Here is a 22,872-nt window from a genome sequence, read left to right as displayed (position 1 = left end):
ATGCCAAAACATATGTGTTTGAGAAGCAGAGTGTCATCCCTCCTTAGAGTGTAACCTGGTGCAGCCTACACTCCCCTAGTGACACCACTGAATCTATCATCAATCTCTCCAACAATGAACCAAGGTTTATTTTTAAATTTTGTGCTTTGTGATTTTAGATTGTATGCCATAGGCAGGTTTTATCGTGTTTTATGATTATTATGTAAAGCGCTGTGCAAAAGTTATGGCAATAGAAAAATAAACTTTAATAATAACGAGGATGAGGATGATGGTGGTGATGCAAAAAGTACTGGACTTCTAAAAAGACAAATAATTGGATCCTAGAGCAAATCAAAGCCAAGCTCTCCCTAAAATCCAAGATGACTAAAATGAGGCTGTTGTACTCTCAGTATGTCATGAGATGATGCGACTCACTGGTCAAGATGATAATGCTCAGTAAAGGGGAAGGCAGTAGGAGAAATGGGAGAGTGCATTACAGATGGATTTAACACATAAAACAGTACTTGGAGCTCCTGGAGATTTAGACAGTGGGGAGAAAAAACAATACATTATAAAACAGTTGTTGGTGGCTGGCATCCTGTTTTGCAGTTAGGGATTCCTAATCTAGAGTTACAAATCCATGTCTACTCTATACAGTATTCAGTAAGGCTGTGTAGTCATAACCATGGTACTATTGCTATGATCATAAATGTCCCCCTAATTCAGTACTTCTCAAATAGTGGGGCATGCCCCCCAGGGCTCCGTAAAGGGGGGCTCGTTTGACCTCGGCAAATACCATTTACAGTCGCGTGGAGGCACGAAATGTTTTCTTCTTTCTAGGGGGGGCATGACAGAAAATAATTGAGAAGCACTGCCCTAATTGGACAAGGACTCCTGGAGACCAAGGTTCAAATCCAGGCTCAGCCATCGAAACCCACTGGGTGACCTCGGGCAAGTCACACTCTCTCAGCCTCAGAGGATGCCAGTGGCAAACCCTCTGTGATGAAACTTGCCAAGAAAATGCTGTGATGGAGTTACCCTAGGGTCACCATAAGCAACTAGACAGCACACAACAACAACAACAAACAACAATCCCACCTGAGCAGCCAGCAGCCTTATTATGCAAAGGAGGTCTGTTCAGATTCCAGTCTGGTTGCAAGGCTAATTAACTGGGTTTATATGCCATTTTTCTCCCAGGATAGGATCTGAATCAGGAGGTCTTGTGGCCATTTTGGCTAAAAACAAACATTGACTAAGCGTAAGTTCACAATTTCGAGCATGTGTCTCATCTAACGTTCAATCTGTAACTAAAATTTGTACTTTTAGTCACATTTTCCCTGTCAAAATGTAACAACCTCTGAAGATATGCATCTGAGGAAGTAGACTTTAGTCTACGAAAGCTCCTGCTGCCAACCTCTTTCTTTCAGTTAGTCTCAAATGTGCTACAAGATCTCTCTACATCTCTGATTCTACAAACTAACACGGCTATATCATAAAATGTAACAACGTTGGCCCAGCAAGGCTCAGCACCTGTGTTCTTCATCATTGTGGGCATCTTTGAAAAGACTGCCCTGTGTGCCATCATGCATAGGCACAGTATGGCTCAAGTAGGGAATATGGCAGACTGCCCCAGCAGGTGGCTGTACTGAGCACGTGCAGAAACGAATGTGAGGCTGCTTAATGCTTAATCACTGTCAACCTTTGTTCTTGTTAAAAGACTTGATTGTTGGATGAGTGGGGTAATGAGCCACGGTTTCCTAGCACTGTTGCTACGAGAGATTGTGAAAGCTGATCTGCAGCCCAAGAAAAGATGTGAGTCTCCAAGCTCCTGAATTCAACAGCAACATTACTGTTTTTCCTAGTGGCCCTGCAGAGACACTGCAATGTCTCTGAGCAACAGGAGTAAAGGACGAGCTTCTATTGCTGCATTTTTAAAGACACTCATATATTTGAGGATGGACGAATCAGTCTATATCTTCTCCATGTCTTTTTTGTATGCATTCAGTCATGCAAAGTCTGTGCTGTCCAATATATGGATCTATCCAGAAAAAAACTTCAATGCGTTTTTTTAAATTTTCCCACACAATTTCCCTAGTGTAGGTATTTTGTATGCAGTTTTCTCTAACCATTGCCCCTCCCAATTTACAGAGTTGGAGTCGGTGGTCTCGCCCATTCGTGAATGGCAAGTAGGGAGGGACAAAATGGCAAGTGTGAGAACACACCACCATTGAAACCAATGGTGACTCCAATATTGGTGTTTTTCTGGATTGGTGAGGCATGGTCCGGAACAGACCCCCCACAAATCAGGAGGGACGACTGTGTTTTTCTACTCAATGTTCCCAAAGGTGTGGTTTTCTTTGTACCATTTCTTTGTATCATAGGGGGTCATGGAGATGTTTTGCTCATAGTGTCGCCATGAGTTGAGGTCAACTCAAGAGCAGTTAACAACAACTCTCAGATGAGTAGTTGTTGTTAATTGCTCTCGAGTTGACTTTGACTCATAGTGACCCTATGAGCAGGACATCTCCGAGACCCTCTATCCTCCACTTCTCCGCTTCAGTCTTCTAGATTCAGGCCCATGACCTTATTGCTTGAATCTATTCATCTGGCGTGTGGTCTTCCTTTCTTATACTACCTTCAAACTTTACTAGCATTATTTTCTTTTCTAATGAGTCATGCCTTCTCATGATGTGGCCAAAATACAACAGCCTCACTTTTGACTTCCAGAAGGAGTTCAGGTTTCATCTGTTTAAAGACCCATTTGTTTGTCTTTTTGGCTGTCCACAGTATCCTTAACACTCTTCCCCAGCACCACATCTCAAATGAGTTGATATTCTTCCTATCTGCTTTCTTTACTGTCCAACTCTCACATCCTTACAAGGTGATGGGGAATACAGTGGCTTGGACAATTCTAACTTTAGTGCTCAGTTGTACATCTTTGCTCTTTAGGATCCTGCCTAGGATCTTCTTTCACTGCTACACTTTCTATTCCTAGTCTTCTTCTAATTTCTTGACTGCAGTCTCCATTCTGATCATGTTTGATCTTAGGTACAAGAAATCTTTAATTATTTCAATTTCCCCATTACCTGAATTAATATAAGTCCTGCATGGTCGTTATTTTTGTTTTCATCATGTTCAAAAGCAAGCCTGCTTTCTTCTTTGACCTTCCTTAGTAATTGTTCCAAATCTGAGAATGCCATGATAAAATCTGGATAGATAACATGCTTTATATTATTTCACTAAGTACAAGTTAGGCCAATTTAGGAGCCATTGACTTTCCTAAATTTTAATGCTCCTAAATTAGTGATTAGTCATCTGGATTAGCCTTCCTAATTAGGGATCCACATGAGGAATAGTTTCTATCCTAGGATACTATGCCTGAATTGGTGGCATCAATAGATAATAGTAATCACAGTCATGTGAGTTTGTGTAACCAATCAGATGTTGCTATATGCTGATGATACTTGCTTTTACTCATCCCTGCTTTGAGATGATGGACATAATGATCCTCCAGGGAATATTCCAGGCATTCCACTCACAAATAGGCTGTGTATATGTGGTGCCCTAATAACAGAGCACCATACTGGCATATTATCCACTCAAGTTGCATTAATTTTCAACCTGTAAGGAGCATCATATCTTGACCCATCTGTGACTCACATGAAAAACTGGTCTGTAGCAAACAAACTCACCTTCATTTTGAGTGATTTCAACCATTGTGTATCTCAGAGGTTGTCCTCTTTTCATCCAAAACTGCCAATATAAGTTAGAAAGAGATGGAAAGAGGGAATGGTGTTTAGTTTTCTAGATGGCATACATTAACTGTGGTTTAATGTAAACTTAACATAACATGACAAGGCAATGTATTTACTGTAACTGTATTCATAAGGCCTAAATGCCCTAAAGGCACGAGATGCCATCTGATCTTGGAAGCTAAGTAAGGTTGGCTGTAGTTAGTACTTGGATGGGGGATGACCATTGAATACCAGGTGCTACAGCCTGTATTTCAGAGGAAAGAGCTAGCAAATTTACCTGAGTATTCCTTGTCTAAGAAAACCCTATTAAATGTATGGGGTCACCATAAGTTAACAGGCAACTTGAAGGCACACACACTGTAGAATCATAGAATCATAGAGTTGGAAGAGACTACAAAGGCTATCCAGTCCAACTCCCTGCCATGCAGGAAATCTAAAAGCATCCCCGACAGATGGCCATCCAGCCTCTGTTTAAAGGCCATCCAGCCTCTGTAGTATTTATATTTGTATTTTTTTATTATTTGTAATTTTTTGAAGTGGTTAATACAGTGGATTCATTCAATAAATTGGTCTGATGTGATCTGATCCCAAGGGAAAGTGAAGGCAGTAATGAGTGATAGAGAAATGAGGATAAGTTAAATGCATAGACTGTTTTCACAATGAGTGCCAAGAACAAAATGAAAAATTAGAAGTGGCTAGAAGTCCATTTCCAATTTTTAAAAACATTTTGGAATTTTTAAAGTGCAAAACCAAGTACAGGGAAAACCTATACCTAGTTTTAAGGCAATGTCATTCTTAGAGGTCCATGAAGCAGTAACTGTAAAAAGGCTAGGGAGAAAGGTTCAGAGTTTGCAAACAATGCAGGGGCCACAGGTCTCCCACCCATGTACTAAAGTGTGGTTTGGATACTGGGACATAATGCAGCCCATGTCCATTGCCCATGCTGGCTAGAGCTTCTGGAAAACTCAGGATGCATTGAAACTGTAGAAATAATGCAATTTGACACAACTTTGTTGGTCTCTGTCTTCACTCTTCTTTTCTGCTATTTCCAGGATCAACACTCTGTGATAGGCCAAAGTGCAGGCCCCAGTCCAGCTTCTGGCACTTGCACAAATCCAAATGCTGGAAGCAGTTACATGAATTCACCCCAGCAAGCGTTGCTGAATCAGCAGCTAAAACAACAACTTCTTCTACAGCAGCAACAGCAGCAGCAACAACAACAACAACAAATATTAACAGAAGCAGTAAGTTTTCCAGTCTCCTGTTTTCATTGTGTCCTTTCAATGAGGATGGCCATGTTGGTCTGTTTTATCAGAAACAACTGAATCATAGAATCATAGAGACTCCAAGGGCCATCCAGTCCAACCCTTGCCATGCAGGGACTTACAATCAAAGCACCCCTGACAGATGTCTATCCAGCCTGTTTAAAGACCTCCAAAAGAAGGAGACTCCATCACTCTCTGAGGAAGTGTGTTCCACTATCGAACAATTCTTACTGTCAAGATGTTCTTCCTAATGTTGAGGTGGAATCACTTCATCAAATTTGTAGTGCAATGGTTCCCAAACTCTGGTCTTCCAGCTGTTTTGGTCTCCAGTTCCCAAAAGCCCTAGCCAGCTTGGCCTACTAATGGGAACTCTGGAAGATGAAGTCCAAAACACTTGCTCAACTAAGGTTTGGGGACTACTGGTGTACTGCTATATCTGCCAGCAATGCTCCATGTAGGGGTGTAGCTATGGTAGGGGACACTAGTTAAATTTTCTTTCTGTCACTGGGTTTCTAGCATTTTAGTAAATTAAAACATAAATAGAGCATTTAGAAATACAGATTAGACATCAAAGACAAGAAGGAGGCACAGTTTCTGTTGCACACAAATTTCATGGAGGGAGGGGAATTGTCATTTGGATGGCAATGCCCTCCCCCCCCACACACACACATAACTACATTCTTGTTTCGATGGCATTTTACACAGGACACACAAGGCAGCCCTTTTGCAAAATAATTAATCCAAATGTGATATCAGAAATGTCATGTTTCAAATGTGGAGCCACTTCAATCTCCCAAAACTTGGGCCTGAAGCAGACCCATTGATTAAGTTAAGTAATTGATTCTGTGGGTCTGCTTTACTTAGGACTAACCAAAAGAATTTAAGCCACTGTCTCTGGCCACAAAGCTGCCATTATTGAACAGAAGAACTTCAATGAGCTTCAAACAGGAAAGTGCTGAGCAAGAATTTATGAAAAAGTTCAGCTCTATCTTCTGTGGTTTGGATAAATCAGGGCTTCTTCACAATGTTGATTAGTCTGCATTATTACCCAGCTATTATTTGTTTTGTGTTTTTTGCCAGTCATATATTTCTTATTTCTTTTCCTTCTGGCCCTTGTGAGAGGCTAAACTCTTCTCTGATGCATGAATTAGAGTCCAATCATTAGACAGTAATGTATATTCAAAACCATTGTATGTTAAACTCCTTATCTGTGCTAGGATCTACTTCTCACCTCTCTACCATTGTTAAACAACTTCTGTTAATACTGTCACCCCCTGATATCTTTTGCATTTCCATTCCTCTGTGGGAGTGCACACAATTGAGACAGCACTCCATGCAGCTGATGAAGCTGCCTTTGTTGTTGTTGTTAATGGCTTTCAACTCAATTCCTTCTCATGACAATTCATGAAAGTTGATGCCAAATAAAAACTAGTTAGTCTTTAAGGTACAAATGGCCCTCCATATTGGCAAAGGTTCCGTTCCAGATCCCCCCCCCCAGATCCTAAAAAGTGCGGGACCTCAAATCCCGTTATTGCCAATGGACATGCAACATGCACTGTCTACCATTGGCAATAATGGAGTGGGGCAACCTGTGGATTGGCTAGCCTGCTGGTATGAAGGCCAACTGTACTCACAAGACACTTCATGGTTTTTATTTTCACTGTAACTCACCATGGCAAGATTCAAATGTGCATAGTAGGAAAATATCTGTCTTCATCTGGCCATTTGGAACTGTGGGCATAATATAGTGATGCAGAAGTATTTATGGAAATCTGGATTCTCTCGAGTTTGACCTTTAGCAATGAAAAACATAGTTCAAGTTCAGTGTAGTGCATATCAGTGGCAGGACACATTTGTTTGGTTATCATTTTAACATAGCATTGGTGATTCAGACATCAAAAAAGCATTCAGAAAATCCATATTTTTGAAAAATATGCATTAAAATGCATACATTGCTGGGAAAAGTGCAAACACATGTGAAGTCGAAGGCTTTCATGGCCGGCATCAATATTTTTTGTGGGTTTTTCAGGCTATGTGGCCATGTTCTAGAAGAGTTTATTCCTGACATTTCACCAGCATCAGAAAAGATGCCAGCCACAGAGGCTGGCGAAACGTCAGGAATAAACTCTTGTAGAACATGGCCACATAGCCCGAAAAACCCACAAAAAAAATATGCAAATACATGCTTTACTCAATAGGCGAATGCATGCCAAATTGTTTACATTTGAAAAATGCTGGCAAAAATGTACTCATTTGGAAAATTGTACTAAGAAACACAATACAAGTGGCCATGGATGGCAGTGGGAAAGGCTAATAATCTGATTTGGACTCAATTTGAAATGGTCTTAGAGGTGGAAAGAAGAAAACCTCAATAAGCTGAGTTTGAGAAATTTCTCAGAATTAGGTAAAGTTGCTTTTTTTTTCTTTTTTCAAAGTATTAATAATTTTCAAAATAGAAAATAGAAACATGCATAAATATGTAGACTTTGACAAAAATAAACAAGAAATACATAAATCCTAAAGACACACACTACTTCTCCTTCCCCTGTACCCCTAATTTAAAAAGACTTCCCCTTTTTCTCTAAGCACCAGTTGAACATACATTCTAATTTCTCCCTTCATTGTTTTATACTTTTTCTTAACAAATATGCCGTATATCAACCTTTCTTTCTGAAATCTGAAAAAATTAACTTTACTCTCTAGATATCAACTCCCATAATAGTAATATCCTCCCCTTTGTTTTAGTATATGGACTGTCAAAAATGTCCATCTTTGTAAGAAGGCCTCATCTGAGTTTCCCATTATATGATTAGTTAATTTATCCAAATACACCAAACCCATTGCCTTCTCTAACCATTCCATATTATTTGATATTTTCTTAACTTCCCAATATCTTGCATAAACTAGCCTAGCTAAACTAATCTCAAGTAATCTTGATAAACTTATTTATCATATTCAATAGCTATAACTCTGGTCTCAGAGGAAAAGTTACTTTCTGAGACTATATATCCCATAAATTCCTCTAGCCAGTATGGTGTATTCTGGGAGTTGTAGACCAAAAAGTAACTTCCCAAACTCTGAGATATGTATATCCCTTTCTCAATGTGCCCATGACCCTTTGAACTGAAAATGTGAGGAACCAAATCTGAAATCTTCTGCCAGTAAGGCCTGTGCTGTTTTCTTGTTGAGCAGTGCTCCTCCTTCTGCTGTTCCCAACCCTTGCAGTGGTGATTCCATGATACGAGTTAGCAGCACGACACATGATTGCAGAGGAATAGTGGAGGTTTGTATTTTCAGCCACATGAAATGCAGGTTACAGGGTAGCCAAGCTGTCGGGACACAGCAGCCACTTCCATTTCCTTTCTGAGCAGATGCTAGCAAGGCAGAAAGACCACCCAGGTGGAATCTCTGCATACCTTCAGGCGACACTCACTTTGCTCACTCTGTCTGCTGACTGGGAAACCTACTTGCCTTAAAAGTGCAGAGCCAGGCAGAAAATGCCTCCCTTTTGCAGGGAGAACAGACATACTTTAACAGTTTGCTTGGAAGGAAAGAGGGTTAGTGGTGTTCCAAAAAATAAATTTTTAACTTAGTAATATTTCTGACTTCTACCATTGGCACCTTTCCTCTGTTAAACTAGCTGTGCCCTTTCCTAGAGTTGGAAGACCTAAAGATGGTCATGCCCACACTATCAGCCCCAAGGCACAAGACTTCTGCAGTTCACTGTACATTGGGCTATCACTGTACCAATTTTGAATACTATGATTAGTTCAAAAAATGACAGCCAGATTGGTTACTGGTACAGTCAGTGATGACTAGACTTTAATATCAAGGGACTACTGTACCTTTACCTTTACTGTTTTACATCTGTTACACCAATATTACAAACCACTCTACTAGCTGCCAGTTACTTTCTGGGCAAGATACATGTTGGCTGTTAACTTTAAAGCCTATGTAGTTTGAGTCGGGGTTACCCATGGGATCACCTTTTCCCATATAATCCACTGTGTATACTCAAGGACATTTATCTCAATTTGCCAAAAGTAAGCTGACAACTGTTCCAAGAGGACATTTTCTTCAGCCGTTCCCTGATTGTGGAATGACTTGCCAGGGGAGATTTGTTAGCTGGATGCATTTTCTGTTTTTAAAATGGCAGTAAAGACCAATCTCTTCCAGCAGGCCTACCCATCTGATTTTTAAGTCAATGATGTATTGATTGTTTCTAATATGTATGGTTTTTACATGCTTTTTAATTGGTATTAATTGCCTAATCCATTGTTGCTCCCCACCTTGCTTTATAGGGATAGGTGTGTAAAAAATTATTGTTGTTGCTGCTGTTGTTATGCTTCTTTGCTGGTGGGTGTGGAGGAGGCTTCCCAACATATTAATGATGTACAGAGATCTTAGCAGCAAAACAACCTGAAGTTCCAGTTTCAAAGCTTCCTTCTGTCAATTGGTCATAGGCAAACCATCATCTCTTTGACCATCACCTTTAATGTGGAGATTGTACATTGGCCTTCCATACAGGATTGTTGTAAGTGCTGCTGAGATAACTGTGTGAAGCACCTGGAACAAAGTTGCTTCTTATGAGTACATACACAGGCAGAAAGGAGCATTGTTATTCTGTCCTGGGCATCTTGATAAGTTTGTATGCAACTGGGGGCTTCCATTTCAGCAGAGCAGTAAATCTACTCTGGGTTTTTTAAGTCCAAACTTTAAAGGAGCTGCTCAAAGTGCTGCTCCTTTATGGGTTTGCTAACTTGGATAGCTCCCTTAATATTCAGCCTTCAATCCAGAGCAGATTTACCACACTGCTGATGTGGGAGGATCAGCTACCATGGTTTGTAGCATTTCCCCTGATCTACCCTGCTCAATATCCATACTCATTTGGGTATTTGTTCTGATGCCATGTATTTCCCTGATACCCAAGGATCTGCAGCATCAATACAGGTCTTTACTTTAGGAATATGCACTCAGACCCAGTGGTGTCACTATGGTTCCTAACACCCAGTGCAGTAACTGATGGCATCTCCCCCTATTGAGATCCTCCCATGCAGAATACTTATGTTTTCTGTATTAATCTTACTCATAAATCATAATTCCTGTATATCACTAAATGTAATAGAAATAGTTGTGACATAAGCAATTAGCAAAATTAAAATTATACCTTTAAATTATATCATACACACAGCCTAAATGTATGTAAATTTCATGCGGTTAAAGTTAAAATTTGTAAGATGTGATGTTTTTAAAGAAAATGTTAAAAGAATTTAATTTTTTGAACTAGTTGTAGTTAATTGTTTTAAAATTTGCACTAGTTTGAATTAGTTGTAGTTAATTTTTTAAAAAAAACAAAACCCTAAGGCTTCTCCTTTCTCTTCCCACTGAGCCTTGCCCCACATGTACCTTGTCCTCCATTGAGCTCCAACATTTTAAAAGGACACAGGCAAATACCACAGCCCTTTTCCATCCAAAGGTAGATATTTGGAAAGCAATTGTGTCACCCCTATTTAGGGTGTCACCTGGTTTGGTCTACACTTCCCGCACCCCATACAGACACCACTGTTCATATCACTGTTCTAATATGCCACTGTAATGGCACTGAAATGAAACTCAAAATAATCTCCCGAGGAAAACACAGACCCTACGTCAGCATTCCCCAGCCCAGGACCTACCAAGCGTGTTGGGTCAGATTGACATTATCGCTAGCAAGCATCCCTGTGGATTTCTGGCTGAGATTGATGGGAGTAACAGTCCAACACATCTAGGGGTGGTCATGCTGGGGATGACTGCTTTACTTTCTTTGGGACCCTTCTTATTGCTCTCTTTTGGACTGGTCCACACAAGGATTTCCACAGAACGAATCAAAGTGAGATGTCTCTCTTTTTTTGGTTCTGTTCCCACAGGAAAAGATAACTCCTCAAGATCAGTTGAATCGACACCTCACGAGACCACTGCCAGAATATAAAGACCAAAGAAGGAATCAAGTCAATGTGCAGCAAAACCATCAGTATTCCAGTAAGTACCCTTAAAAACCAAAAATAGAGACATGAGACTTAAAGGTGGAATGGATTTGAGTCTGTTAAAGTCCCTGCCCAGTCTCAAGGATCTGTATAAAGTTTTTCTTTTACCCTTTCTCTGCCTTCTTCATCTGCTCTTTTTTTCAGCCTTCCTCTTCTCTCAACCTCCTGCCTCCTAATCTCCCCTTTAGCCTGCACCAAGTACAAAAGTCCTCTTGTCTCTAGCGCCTTTGCAAACTTTCCACTTTCCTCACAGAAGCAGTATTGATTTTTCCCACTATATCACTTGATGGACCTTCCCCCCAGCTGTTAAAATGTCTGTGGACATTCTGTAGCATCACTGTAACTCAACTGATGGCTTGAAAGAGATGACTCACAGATTTTTAGCCTGCTGTATGTATAGAGAAGCTACAGGATCAATTAGAGTGGGTCTAAAAATAGGAAATCTGTCTACCACATTTGGCTGGAATTTATCTGGTGTCTCACAGACAGTTGAGGGACTTGTCCAGAGAAAAGAGACACTTTTAAAATGCAGTGCATCTTCAGTTAACTTAAAACATCCTCAATGTAGTTTAGTTTCAATCTTCCATTAAAAATAGATGGTTCAATATTGAATTGCACCTAGACCTAAATTTGCAGAGATCCGAAAATGTTACATGATGGTCAAGATTCAGTGTCATCAGACATAGCTATAGGGATGGAGTTCCATCAGCGTAACTACATCTGATGATGCCCAAAAATGCTGTCATCTCAGCAGCCACAAAATGTTAGTATAGATGACTCTTTGGTCAGATCCAACATAGATCTTAGGGGGAAAAAACTCCAAAGAAAGAGACTCCACTACACTTGAGGGAGTGTGTTCCACTGTTGAACAGCTCTTACTTGTGCCTCCTTACGTTCCAGATGATAATGAGGAAAAAGGAGACTTTAGTGCAACACCAGCTGCACTGTTGACAGGAGTCAATGAAGGCAAGGGCCACAGTCACACCAGGGTGTGTGTGGATTTAGTCCAAATATCACATGATGGATAGTAAATCCATGCAGATTTTTACTGTGTTAAAAAAAAGTTTCTTCTTATATGTGATCCTCAAGGAATATTCCTAATGCTCCTGGGTTGTGCAGGCAGTTTGAGTGTATAATGCCTCCCATCCACCCGTGAAGTCATAGGCTTCACCCCTAGTGTTGCTTGTCAGGTCTGGGCAGGAATCATAAACTGACACATTCTCCACTACTACTCATTCCTTTCGGTATCTAAGAGTCTGATTCTCTTCTCTTCCGGACGCTAATTGGAATGCAATTTCTTCCCATCTGGTAGAAATTAGAGTGGCAAAAAGAGGCTAAAAATAGCAAGCAATTCAAAGAAAAAAGGAAACTTTGTCTTTGGAGTGAGATAGAAAACCAATGTCTCAACCATGGTGCCCTTTGAAACAACTCATGTCATTACCCAATAATATAGGGTGTTGGCCATCTGTGTACGAGTCAACATGTTCCATCTATGCTGGTGTTTCAGCCCTCTTTGATGTTTTTGCTGGTCTGGGCTGCCAGTCTGTCTGCTTAGGGAGGTTTTTCATTGCAATGGTGGTCCTGCTAATTCTGGAAGGATGCCAACTAGCCCCCAATTGCAAGTGCTAATTAGGACATGTGTACTCCAGCATCCCTTTGGTATGGTTCTCCATGATCTCTTTCATTTCTGATCCTCCATCCATATCCTTCCAGTACTCCCTATGATTTTTTCCAAATGGATTTGCTGTCTCTTCTTAAGATGGTGGTTGTTCTTTGGGCTGAGTATTTACAATATGTATATCTCTATGTATAGGATTGAGATCCTGTACAGTCAACCTTCTGTATCAATGGGTTTTTTTTCATCCAGATTCAAGCATCCACAGCTTGCAATATATTTGAAAATATATATAAATTCCAAAAAGCAAACCTTAATTTTGCCATTTTATATAAGGAACACCATTTTACCATGCCATTGTATTTAATGGGACTTGAGCATCCACGGAGTTTGTTATCTACAGGGAATCCTAGAACCAAAGCTTAGCAGATACCAAGGGCCCACTGAATTGTGTTTTCATAATGTAAATCTATACACATGCGGTTACACAATGGTTGTGCTACACCATCGTTTTGCTGAATATTGACATTGTGCATGCAGTTGAGTATCTGCCAATGCAAGTGGTGCTGCTTACTGTCCCATTGGGAAATGGAGAATACACAATGGCTGTTTCTGCAGTTCCAGGGAATCAAGGGGTACATTGAAGGCACTGAGAAATAGTTAGGCACCATCTAAGAATGCACAACTGCATGGCTGAAATCTTATCCAAACCAAAACAGACCCACTGAACCAACTGTTGAATGGTGAGTCAGCATGTAGATAAATCCAGTTGATTCAATGGTTCTACTCTAGTTGAGATGAACAAAAGGATTTATTGTTAGTCCCAATGTGAAATGGTTACATTTCTAGTACAACTATCTTCTAGTATGCAACTACGAACTGAGTATGTCAATTATCCAATGGCCAAAAATGCACACCAAATGTATAAGGGAAGTTAAACATATGTATGACACCAAGAGAATTCTGGCCTAGATGTGTATCTATATACTTCCACATACTGGGGCTAATTTCATAGCAAACCCTGGTAGGTTAAGCCTTCCATCTGATTTTTTTTTCTTTCTTTCTGCTTCACCTTCATTGAGAAATTAAAATATATAATTGTTGTGGGTAATCTACACATAGTACCCATTATGGGCGGGCACTCCATAGTGTGAAAAGTTTAACTCTTTGGCCTACAATTTCCAGAAACTCTAGCCAGCAGGTACTGGCCATGTTGGCTGCAGGATTTCAGAACATAGTCCAAAGCCCTTAATATTTACATTATATGCAAGGTTTTTCTAGTAACCCAATGCCAACCCATTTTAAGTAACCTGTTATGTATGAGAGAAGGCAGTTTTTGGGAACCAGTACAGCCATGATAAATTGCTAAAATTTCCTAGTGCCAATTACTAATCCAGTAGCCCTATACTAGGCCAACTGCAGTTTGGGGTTCATTTTTACCAGTATCCTCACATATAACATGTTGTGATTGCCAAATAAGGAGTTATCAGAGCATGGATAACTATAGCCAAGTGAAATGCCCTTACCTTGAAATTCCACACAATGAAACTGGTCACCACAAGTTAATCAACTGAGACTTTTGTTCATCATTCTATCTGTTCAGCCAATTGGAGCGTGCTGTCAGTTTGACATCAGTGGTTGTTAAGATCAGACCAGCTACTGAGGCCCAGCGATCAATAGAAGAGAAGTGCCATTGTGAACAAAAGATGCTAGCACAGATTCCCATTTGGATGGAAGGGAGCCAAGATTTAATCTTACCCAATTCCTGATGCTGCCAAAAATCTATTGGACATCCAGCTTTTGCTTATACATTTCTGGGATAAATTGCTGGTAGTACAAGTTGAGTCTCCCTTATCCGAAATGCTTGGGACCAGAAGTGTTTTGGATTTGAGTTTTTCAGATTATTGAACACTTGCATATACGTAATGAAATATCTTGGAGATGAGACCCAATTTTAAACACAAAATTTTGTGTACAATATTTTAAATAATTTTGTCCATGAAACAAAGTTGATATATATTGAACCATCAGAAATCAAAGGTGTCACTGGATTTTATCAATGGGGAAAATCAGGGGATTAGACAGCAAAAATCACATGATAATAGCGCAATTGTGATTAACATTTTCACACACATCGCGATTAAAGAGCCATTATTCTGGGAATAAAAAGACAATAAACAGGCAATAAACAGCAACAAATCATTCACGGGATTTCCCTGTGAATGATTTGTTGCTGTTTATTGCCTGTTTATTCCTGCCACTTAATGGCACTTAAATTGTGACATTGTGTGAAAATGTTAATTGTGACTGCACGATTTTCACATGATTTTCACTGTTTAAACCCCGATTTTTCCCATGTAATAAAATCTACTATCTCAGTAACCCTTGTGGATATTTTTGGATTTTGGAATTCTGGGTAAGGGAAACTCAACTTTTAGCAGAAAAACTGGAGGATAACAACCTCCAGTTGTGCAACCTTGAACATATTTTATCTTCTCAGATTTCAGAAACTAAGCAGGGTGAGTAGTACCTGGATGGGAAATTGCCAGGGATCTCCAGGCTAAGAAAGACTCCTTTTCTGAAACCCTAGAGAGACATCACTGCCAGGCAGAGTTAACAATGCTGGACAAAACAGACTGATAATCAGCTTCCTTTCATAGCCTACCTTCCATCAGGAAATTGGAAATTTGAAAGCCTTCGACTTCAAATTGTAAGTTGTCCCAAAGACTGCCAAAGCCCTTGATGATCCAAGTGTCCCAAATGATGCCTCTGATGATCCAAGGAGCTGCCACAGATAAAAAGGAACATAAGAGATTCCTGTTCCACTTTGTCCAGTGGAATTGCACAAGGGGTGCATGATGTAGGAAAGGGTCTGTGATGGGGAAAGGTTTTATTGGTACTCTTGTATCTGAGGCTTATTTAGAGACTAAAAATGAATTATCAGTCAGATTTCCTACACTTTCTCCTTTTCACTTTTTCTAGGTGGATCTTCCAGTGTGAGCATCAGTTCCAGCCTATGCTTCTCCAACACCATTTCAACTCTGACTCAGACTTCAAATCTATTGTCAACAGCTCATGGAACCAGAATGCCTTCTCTTGCAACAAGCCACCACATGGGCTGTTATGGGAATGTCCCTCGCAGTCAGCCAAGTGCATACAACATGACATCTTCAGGGGCAAGCTTGGTCTCCCAGCACAGAAATGCAAACCAAATTGTATCTGGTCAGAACAGCCCTGCAGCATCTCGGCAACTCCCATCTGGGCAAGGAAATAACTTGCCGGCATTTGACAGTGGGTCAGGGATCAACTCTCAGCAAGGGAAACTCAGCTTGAACCAGGGACCCTCAACACAAAGACCTGCAAATGTGATGGTCTCCTCAAATTCCACATCTCAGAACTGGGTCTCTCCAGAAACAGGAGCAAAACAACCAGAAACACGAAAGTCCATCGGGTCTTCTTTCTCAACAGGGAGTTCTTATACAAGCCAGCCACTACAACGCACAGCTGCCCACCAGCAATTTCCCCAACGTGCCATGGTGCCCGCTTCCCAATTGGCCACTGTCCAGATGAGGACACCTATGAGCCAAATGAACCAGACTCTAAATGGACAAGTGGCTGCATCACCAAAATCCCAGAATGCAAGGCCTAACCAAGTACGGGCACAGGCCATGCCAAACTTAAATCCAGCTGGGGTGGGTATGTCATCACCACCACACTCCTTGTCATCTAACCATTTCTCATCTACTGCCAGTCAAACATCTGCCAGGGCTTACCAAGGAACTGATCATGCTAGTGAACTAGCATTTGACTTTCTGAATCAGCAGGGAGATAACATTGGGCCAGCACTCAACAGTGATCCAGACTTCATTGATTCTTTGTTGAAAACAGAACCTGGTAATGATGACTGGATGAAAGACATCAACCTTGATGAAATTTTAGGTGGCCATTCCTGAGTGTTTGTTTACAGTTTTTATATATGGCCTCAAAACCTGGATATCACTTTGTAATGTTTGTAGAAGAAAAGATGATATCCATTGGGTAGGATCCAGACTTGGTCATGACTGGCTCAAGTCCTATTTATGTCAGTAGGTCTGCATTACGTATGACTAAGTCTGGATTAGGGATGTAAATAATACTCTCAAATTTTCTCATTCTAATTGAGAAAAGGGTCTTAACACAACAAGACACTCCAATGAAACAGCTGCAAGATTTTTCACATTGTGGAAATTTCATCTGCACAAGAAAACTTTGAGTTTTGTGCAAAAAAACTCAACATTTTACAGTGCTTTTTGTGCGATTTTTTTTTACAAAAACAATTTTTTGCAGCAACAACTTTTGAAATTATTATTATTATTATTATTATTATTATTATTATTATTATTGCTTTTGCATACAATAATGAAATAAGCAGAGATTTACATCTGTAGTGTGGGATAAACCACAGCTCTCTGAATGGCCAAAGGGACTCTTAATGATTTACACTGAGGAACCAATCAGAGATTACTACATCCATCTAAGTGCAAAATCTACTTTCTCAGTCCTAAATAATATTTACATCCATAAAGCTCAGTAGGAAACACAGTAGGAAACATCAATTGCATCACATATATATCTGCCATTTTTCTGTTCATAGCTGGAGAGAGAGAGGGAATAAGAGAAAGAAAAACCATGTGTATATATATATATATATATAAACATATCTGGAGCAGTGAAGGGAAGGAAAACAAAAACAGAATATTCAATCAGAAGCTCCTTAGGACTTCTGAGGGACAGTCACCAAACACCAGCAAAAGGCATATTTTCATGCAAAAGGTCCCACATTCCTCTCCCTTACTCTCCAGGTATGGCTGTGAAAGATTTCTGCCTGAAACAAGCTGTTCTGTTCTGTTCAGGCTCAAAGATTCTAATAAAGAATCAAAGACGATACAGCCCTAAGTCTACAGGAACTGAGCAAGGCAACTGAAGATAGGGTGTCTTGGAGATGCCTAATTCATAGAGTCACAACGAGTCGAAGTTGACTTGAGGGCAGTCACCAGCAAAAGATTGCTGGGAGGTCTCTGAGAGATTGGGAGGTCTCCTACATTGGCAGCCCCCCCCCCCCCCGTGGTGACGGCAATGCAGTGCTATGGGCAGTACCTGTGGTCATGAGTTACCTTCTATTTTCATTTCCTACAATGTTTTTTGCAATGATTTGTGTAATTTCAGGGTGTGTTTTCCACCACCCTCACATTTTGATTTTTAGGCATGCGGGGACTTCCAGGTGAAGGACTTGGAGGCCACATAAAAGAGGTTGGGTGCGGATTTTCCCCACATCAGTCCTAAACTAGCTTACCAGCCTCAGGTGCGGAATAGGACTCTGTCTTCTCACCAGTACTGAAGAAGCTTTTCCTTTGGCAGCAAAAAGGTCTGGCTCTGCTATATGAGAATGCCAGGTGCTAATGTTGTCTCCTTAATTATAAATTCTAGCAATTCCTAGCCTCTGAGACTAACATAAAAGAAAGTTGTGCAAGAGCAGAGCTTGGAAGCATTACTATTTTGGACTGCAAGTCCCAATATCCCAAGCCAGATTATTGAACATTAGTCCCAATTCTGAGCAAGAGCCATGGCTCCATGCATCATATGTTTATTTCAGTGACCATGTGTTGCCCTCCAATTATGATTATGTGACCAAAACATGAGGTGTATGTGTATCTTTTGAAACAAAAACAAATCCTACATCTTTCATTACATTATATATCCTCTTCTCTTTGTTTTTTTATGGTTTTTGTTTTTTACCATTATGGTTAAATGCACTGCCCTTATTTTTGCATTATTGAATCAGGAGCATTTCTCAGTATTGGCTTGTAAATATATATAAAACATTTTTTGTAAACTTTTGTACAAAAAATGTAATATTTTGGTAGGAATACTGGTATCATATTCTTTGGGTTATATTTATACATATGTGAAATAAAAATGTACTGTCCAAATTTTGTATTTTACATAGCCTAGTAACATACACACACAAAATTTGCTTAATTTTTGTATCTCAATATATGAGGTTAATGTTGGGATTTATATTTATATGGTATTTATGTATATTGTTCTCATTATCTTGAGCCTTATGCTTTAACAGTGGCATATAATATGGGAAGCAAGTAGAGAATTTTGGGTTTGTTTGTTTTTTCCAAAAAGAAGTCTTAGCCTTTAAGTTTATACCCCAAATCCTAGTTTTGCAAAATTACCACAAATTTTGTGCGCTGTGGTTTTTTTCAAATTTGTGTGCATTATTCATTGTGTGAAAGCATATAGTTCCGTGGAAATTTACTGGCATTCTTGCAGTTTACCAGAGTATTCTCACGAATTTACACACTCCATTTCATTAGTAGATCATATTTACCCAACGCTGTTATTCAGAATATCTTAGGAAAGTTTTTTTTAAAAAAAAATATTACAATTCCCAAAATGCCGCAGTCTGGGAGCGGATGGATTCTGGGAGTTGTCCAATAAGTAACTTTCCCATGTGTGCTTGACCAAAACAGAAAGGATCCTTTGTGTATTCAGTTATGTCTATGGCTTGTTTCTACCAACAACTGGAATGCCTAAATTGGGAGGAGGGTGTAGCCCTCCAGGTATTACTGGAGTCATTAACTTTCATTAACCCCAGGACTTCCAGATCCAGGAAATGCTGGAGTTTAAGCCTGGGATCTGTATCTATGACTGTAACTATGCTCAAACATGGCTGCCAGCAGATCACACCACTTCTTCTTTTGATTTGGTTATAGCAGAAAGGAGTCTGTGATCCCCAGATATTGCTGGACTCCAAATCTTGTTTGACCCAGGCAGCATGGCTAATAAACAGGGCCAATGAGAGGTCTAACAACATCTGAAAATCCACAGGATCCCCCATCCCCATCCCTGGCATTTATGTTTATGGAGGAACAGCTGTGCAAGACCCAGAATTGACTGCCTGGGAGGCCACAGCACTGCCCCCTATCAGCAGTCACTGGTGGGGGTGCAGTGCCTACCATTCTGAATCTGGCATGGCTGCTGCGAGAGCAGCTGCACAAGACCTGGAACAGACCATCCAGAGGCTACAACATTGGCTGCAACAGCAGTCTGGCTGGGTGGTGGGTGGGCAGCTGGCCGTAGGGCAAACAAACAAGACAGCAGGAGGGAGGAAAGGAAGGCACTCTACCACTGTCAAGGGGACCCCACAGCGCTTTCTGGGCACCTGCCAAAGATGACACCAACCCTAGAGACACCACCAGGAACACACTCAACTTCTTTGAAATGTGCTGATGGAGAGTTCTACAGACAACATGGACTTTTAAAAGACAGATGAATGGGTCCTAGAGCACATCAGGCCCAGACATTCTCACTAAACTGACTCATTAGAAAAAACAAGAATTTTTGATAAAATTGAAGATTGTAGAAAAAGAAGCCCACATTAGAGATGCTGAAAAGTTAATGATTGCGGGGGAGGGGGGGGCTCTTGGAGTTCTCTTATTCATGGAGTCATCACAAATGAAAGGTGACTTGATGACAAACCAACAACAATCACAGGAATAAATAAAAAATAAATTAAACGCTGCAGGGTGAGGTAGTCATATGAATATTCTGAAATGTATCCAACTCATGGCTGAGCATTGCCTGGAATAACCTTTTAAATCAAAAATAGAATCACTATGCATGAAGAAGAAAAAACTAAAATGACTTGAAATGGGCTTTTAGTCTATTGAGTACTTCAACTACTTCCCGCTTTACCAGAAAAGATGGCATCGTCCTGGATATTGCTCAGCATGAGTTCCACTTTTCTCATCGTGTGCAAATGTGAATTACTGACATGCAATTAAATCTTTTATTTCAGCATCACTTTCCATCATGACCAAATTCTACCTGAACCAGTGGCTGCTGAAGACTGTATTCCCTCTGGGGAGGACTGTGAGAAAATTATTCTTTCAGAACACAAGTTCCAGGCCACAATCCTCTTGGCTGACATAACTATGCCAGTACTAAGGTACTGTTTATGGTCAGTGGCAATGGCTCAGCAACACTGGCAAAATGACCACAGGCACCACAGCAATGGGCAGGGGAAGGACAGCAGAGCAAGGGGCAAAAGTCCAAATGGACTCCTGCCCATCCTGCTCTCACACACAACCTGGAGCCAACCGGTGTACCTTTTCTCCACAGGGACATTACCCAACTATCCCTGTGGAATTTCGCTGCCCCTGCCATCGCCACCACTGTCCCAACCCCTACTATCTTCAAACATCCAAACCAGTTCCCAACCAGAATGTCTTGCTTCCTCCTCCCTCAACAATGCCAGCTCTGCTGGTGCGCCCATTACTCTGAGGCAAACAAGGCACCCAGCATGTGATCTGGGTGCCTCATCTGACCTTTAGCAAGCGTCTGAGAGCTGATGGCAATGGCACTGTCATGGAGGGGAAGAATCATGTTTGAAAATGGCGAGTGCAGGAGCACTAGTGGCAAGAGCGGTAGGAGCAGCATGGATGAAGGTGCAAACTTCAGGGAAAACTCCACAGTTAAAAAAAAAACAGTAAGGAAGGATACCCTGGTTTGTCAGAACAGCCCTGGGACTAATTTAATGTGCTGATTTAAAATTATAAATATAGGAGCCAGTGTGGCGTAGTGGTTTGAGCATTGGGACTACAACTCTGGGACACCAGGGTTCAAATTCTTGTTCAGTCATGGAAACCCACTGGCAAGTCACACTCTTAGCCTCAGGGGAAGGCAATGGCAACTGTCCTCTCAACAAATGTTGCTAAGTAAATGCCATGCTAGGTTCGCCTTAAATCAGAAACAATTTGAAGGCAGACAACAACAACAACAAAGTATCAAAAAGGACAGACAGCAAATATACATATGAGCAGTTGCCTCAATATATGGGGTACTAAAATGTGTAATAAAAAGGTAAGTAATAAAAGAGTGGGGCAAATAAGAGCATAGCCTTCCCATATCAGAATTCTGCTCTCCCCCCCCCCCCAACCCACCATGGCTTTTTCTTTCAGTCTTCAAATTTCTAGCATTGCACTTAAGCGTTGAGAAATACAACATCAGCAGAGAAGGGTGATAGAACTCTGAAAAGGCTCTAATGCTTCAGAAATTTACTAAAACATTCAAAGACAGCCATGCTGGTCAGAAAATCAGTATGCAAAGGGATCTTGTAGGACCTCTGAGACTAACTGAAAGAAATTGGTAGCATGAGCTTTTGTAAACTTGAGCCTACTTCCTCAGATGCACCCAGTCCATTCTATGTTATGGCTTTGGCTGTAATCTTTGCATTGAAGCCTCTTGTCCTATAAACTCCATCCCACCCTTCCTCCCCTTTTCCTGTTCTGCTGATAGAGAGGATGAATACAAGGAAATACCAGTCTCTCTTGCTGAACACATGAACATCTGTCATTGTTGTTGGCTGACAACCATCAGAGGTGTCACCATATTAGTCTGCTTCTGCAAAAGTGAAGTGTGTTATAGAACCTTACAGATAAATGCATTTATTTCAGTATCAGCTCCCACAGAGGATGAGAATTCCCTTTATCAGATGTAGCTAAAACAGTCCCTAAAAGACTGATAGAATTATAAATGCTTTCCCTGGTGGTAGAATTCAAAGACATTGGAGTTTATCACATGGGAGGCATCCCATGCAGAAACAGGATTTAACCCCCAACCCCCCAAAAAACTAAGAAGACACACAAAAGCGCAATTGATTTTCAGACACATTGGGGTTAACGCAACATTAAACTGGCTAGAAAGTTGACAAAACGCAATTCTTTTTTTTTCTTTTGGGATTTTCCGGAATATATACAGGTTCTTTAAACCGGTTTATTATGTAGTATGAATGAGGCCTTAGCCTTCTCTCTGTCAGAGAGCTCTGGTGCCACAAGAAACTACAGTTCCCAGGATTCCTCAGCACTAAACCAGGGCAGTTGAAGCGGTCTCAACCTGGATTGTTCCTGCAGTGTATTTTGGACCCAGGATGCCAGAATTAATCCAGTCTGAGGCTGCTTTAACAGCCCCTGGCTCAGTGCTAGTGAATCCTGGGAAATGTAGTTTGTCGTGGCACTGGAGCTCTCTCTGACAGAGAAGGCTGAATGTCTTACAACAACTACAGTCCCCAGGATTCCCTAGCATTGAGCCAGGGCGGTTAAAGCAGTCTCAAAACTGGATTATTTCTGCAGTGTGTTTTGGACCCAGGAAGCCAGAATCAATGCAGTTTTGACACTGTCATGGTT

General features: G+C 40.7%; 1 protein-coding gene across 1 annotated transcript in view; it reads left to right on the top strand.

Annotated features, from left to right (window-relative positions):
* Positions 1 to 18,598, top strand: part of MAML2 (mastermind like transcriptional coactivator 2) — a 238,015-nt gene extending 219,417 nt beyond the window's left edge. The window contains exons 4-6 of the mRNA XM_042457006.1: positions 4,787 to 4,978; positions 10,906 to 11,017; positions 15,620 to 18,598. Of these exons, the coding sequence (XP_042312940.1) occupies positions 4,787 to 4,978; positions 10,906 to 11,017; positions 15,620 to 16,590 (1,275 nt within the window). The 3' untranslated portion in view covers positions 16,591 to 18,598. The remainder of the gene's footprint in view (positions 1 to 4,786; positions 4,979 to 10,905; positions 11,018 to 15,619) is intronic.
* Positions 18,599 to 22,872: the final 4,274 nt, after the last annotated feature.

This window comes from Sceloporus undulatus, chromosome 3 (assembly GCF_019175285.1).
Source record: "Sceloporus undulatus isolate JIND9_A2432 ecotype Alabama chromosome 3, SceUnd_v1.1, whole genome shotgun sequence".
Classification (NCBI taxonomy): domain Eukaryota; kingdom Metazoa; phylum Chordata; class Lepidosauria; order Squamata; family Phrynosomatidae; genus Sceloporus; species Sceloporus undulatus.
This window is presented reverse-complemented; position numbering and strand designations above follow the sequence as displayed.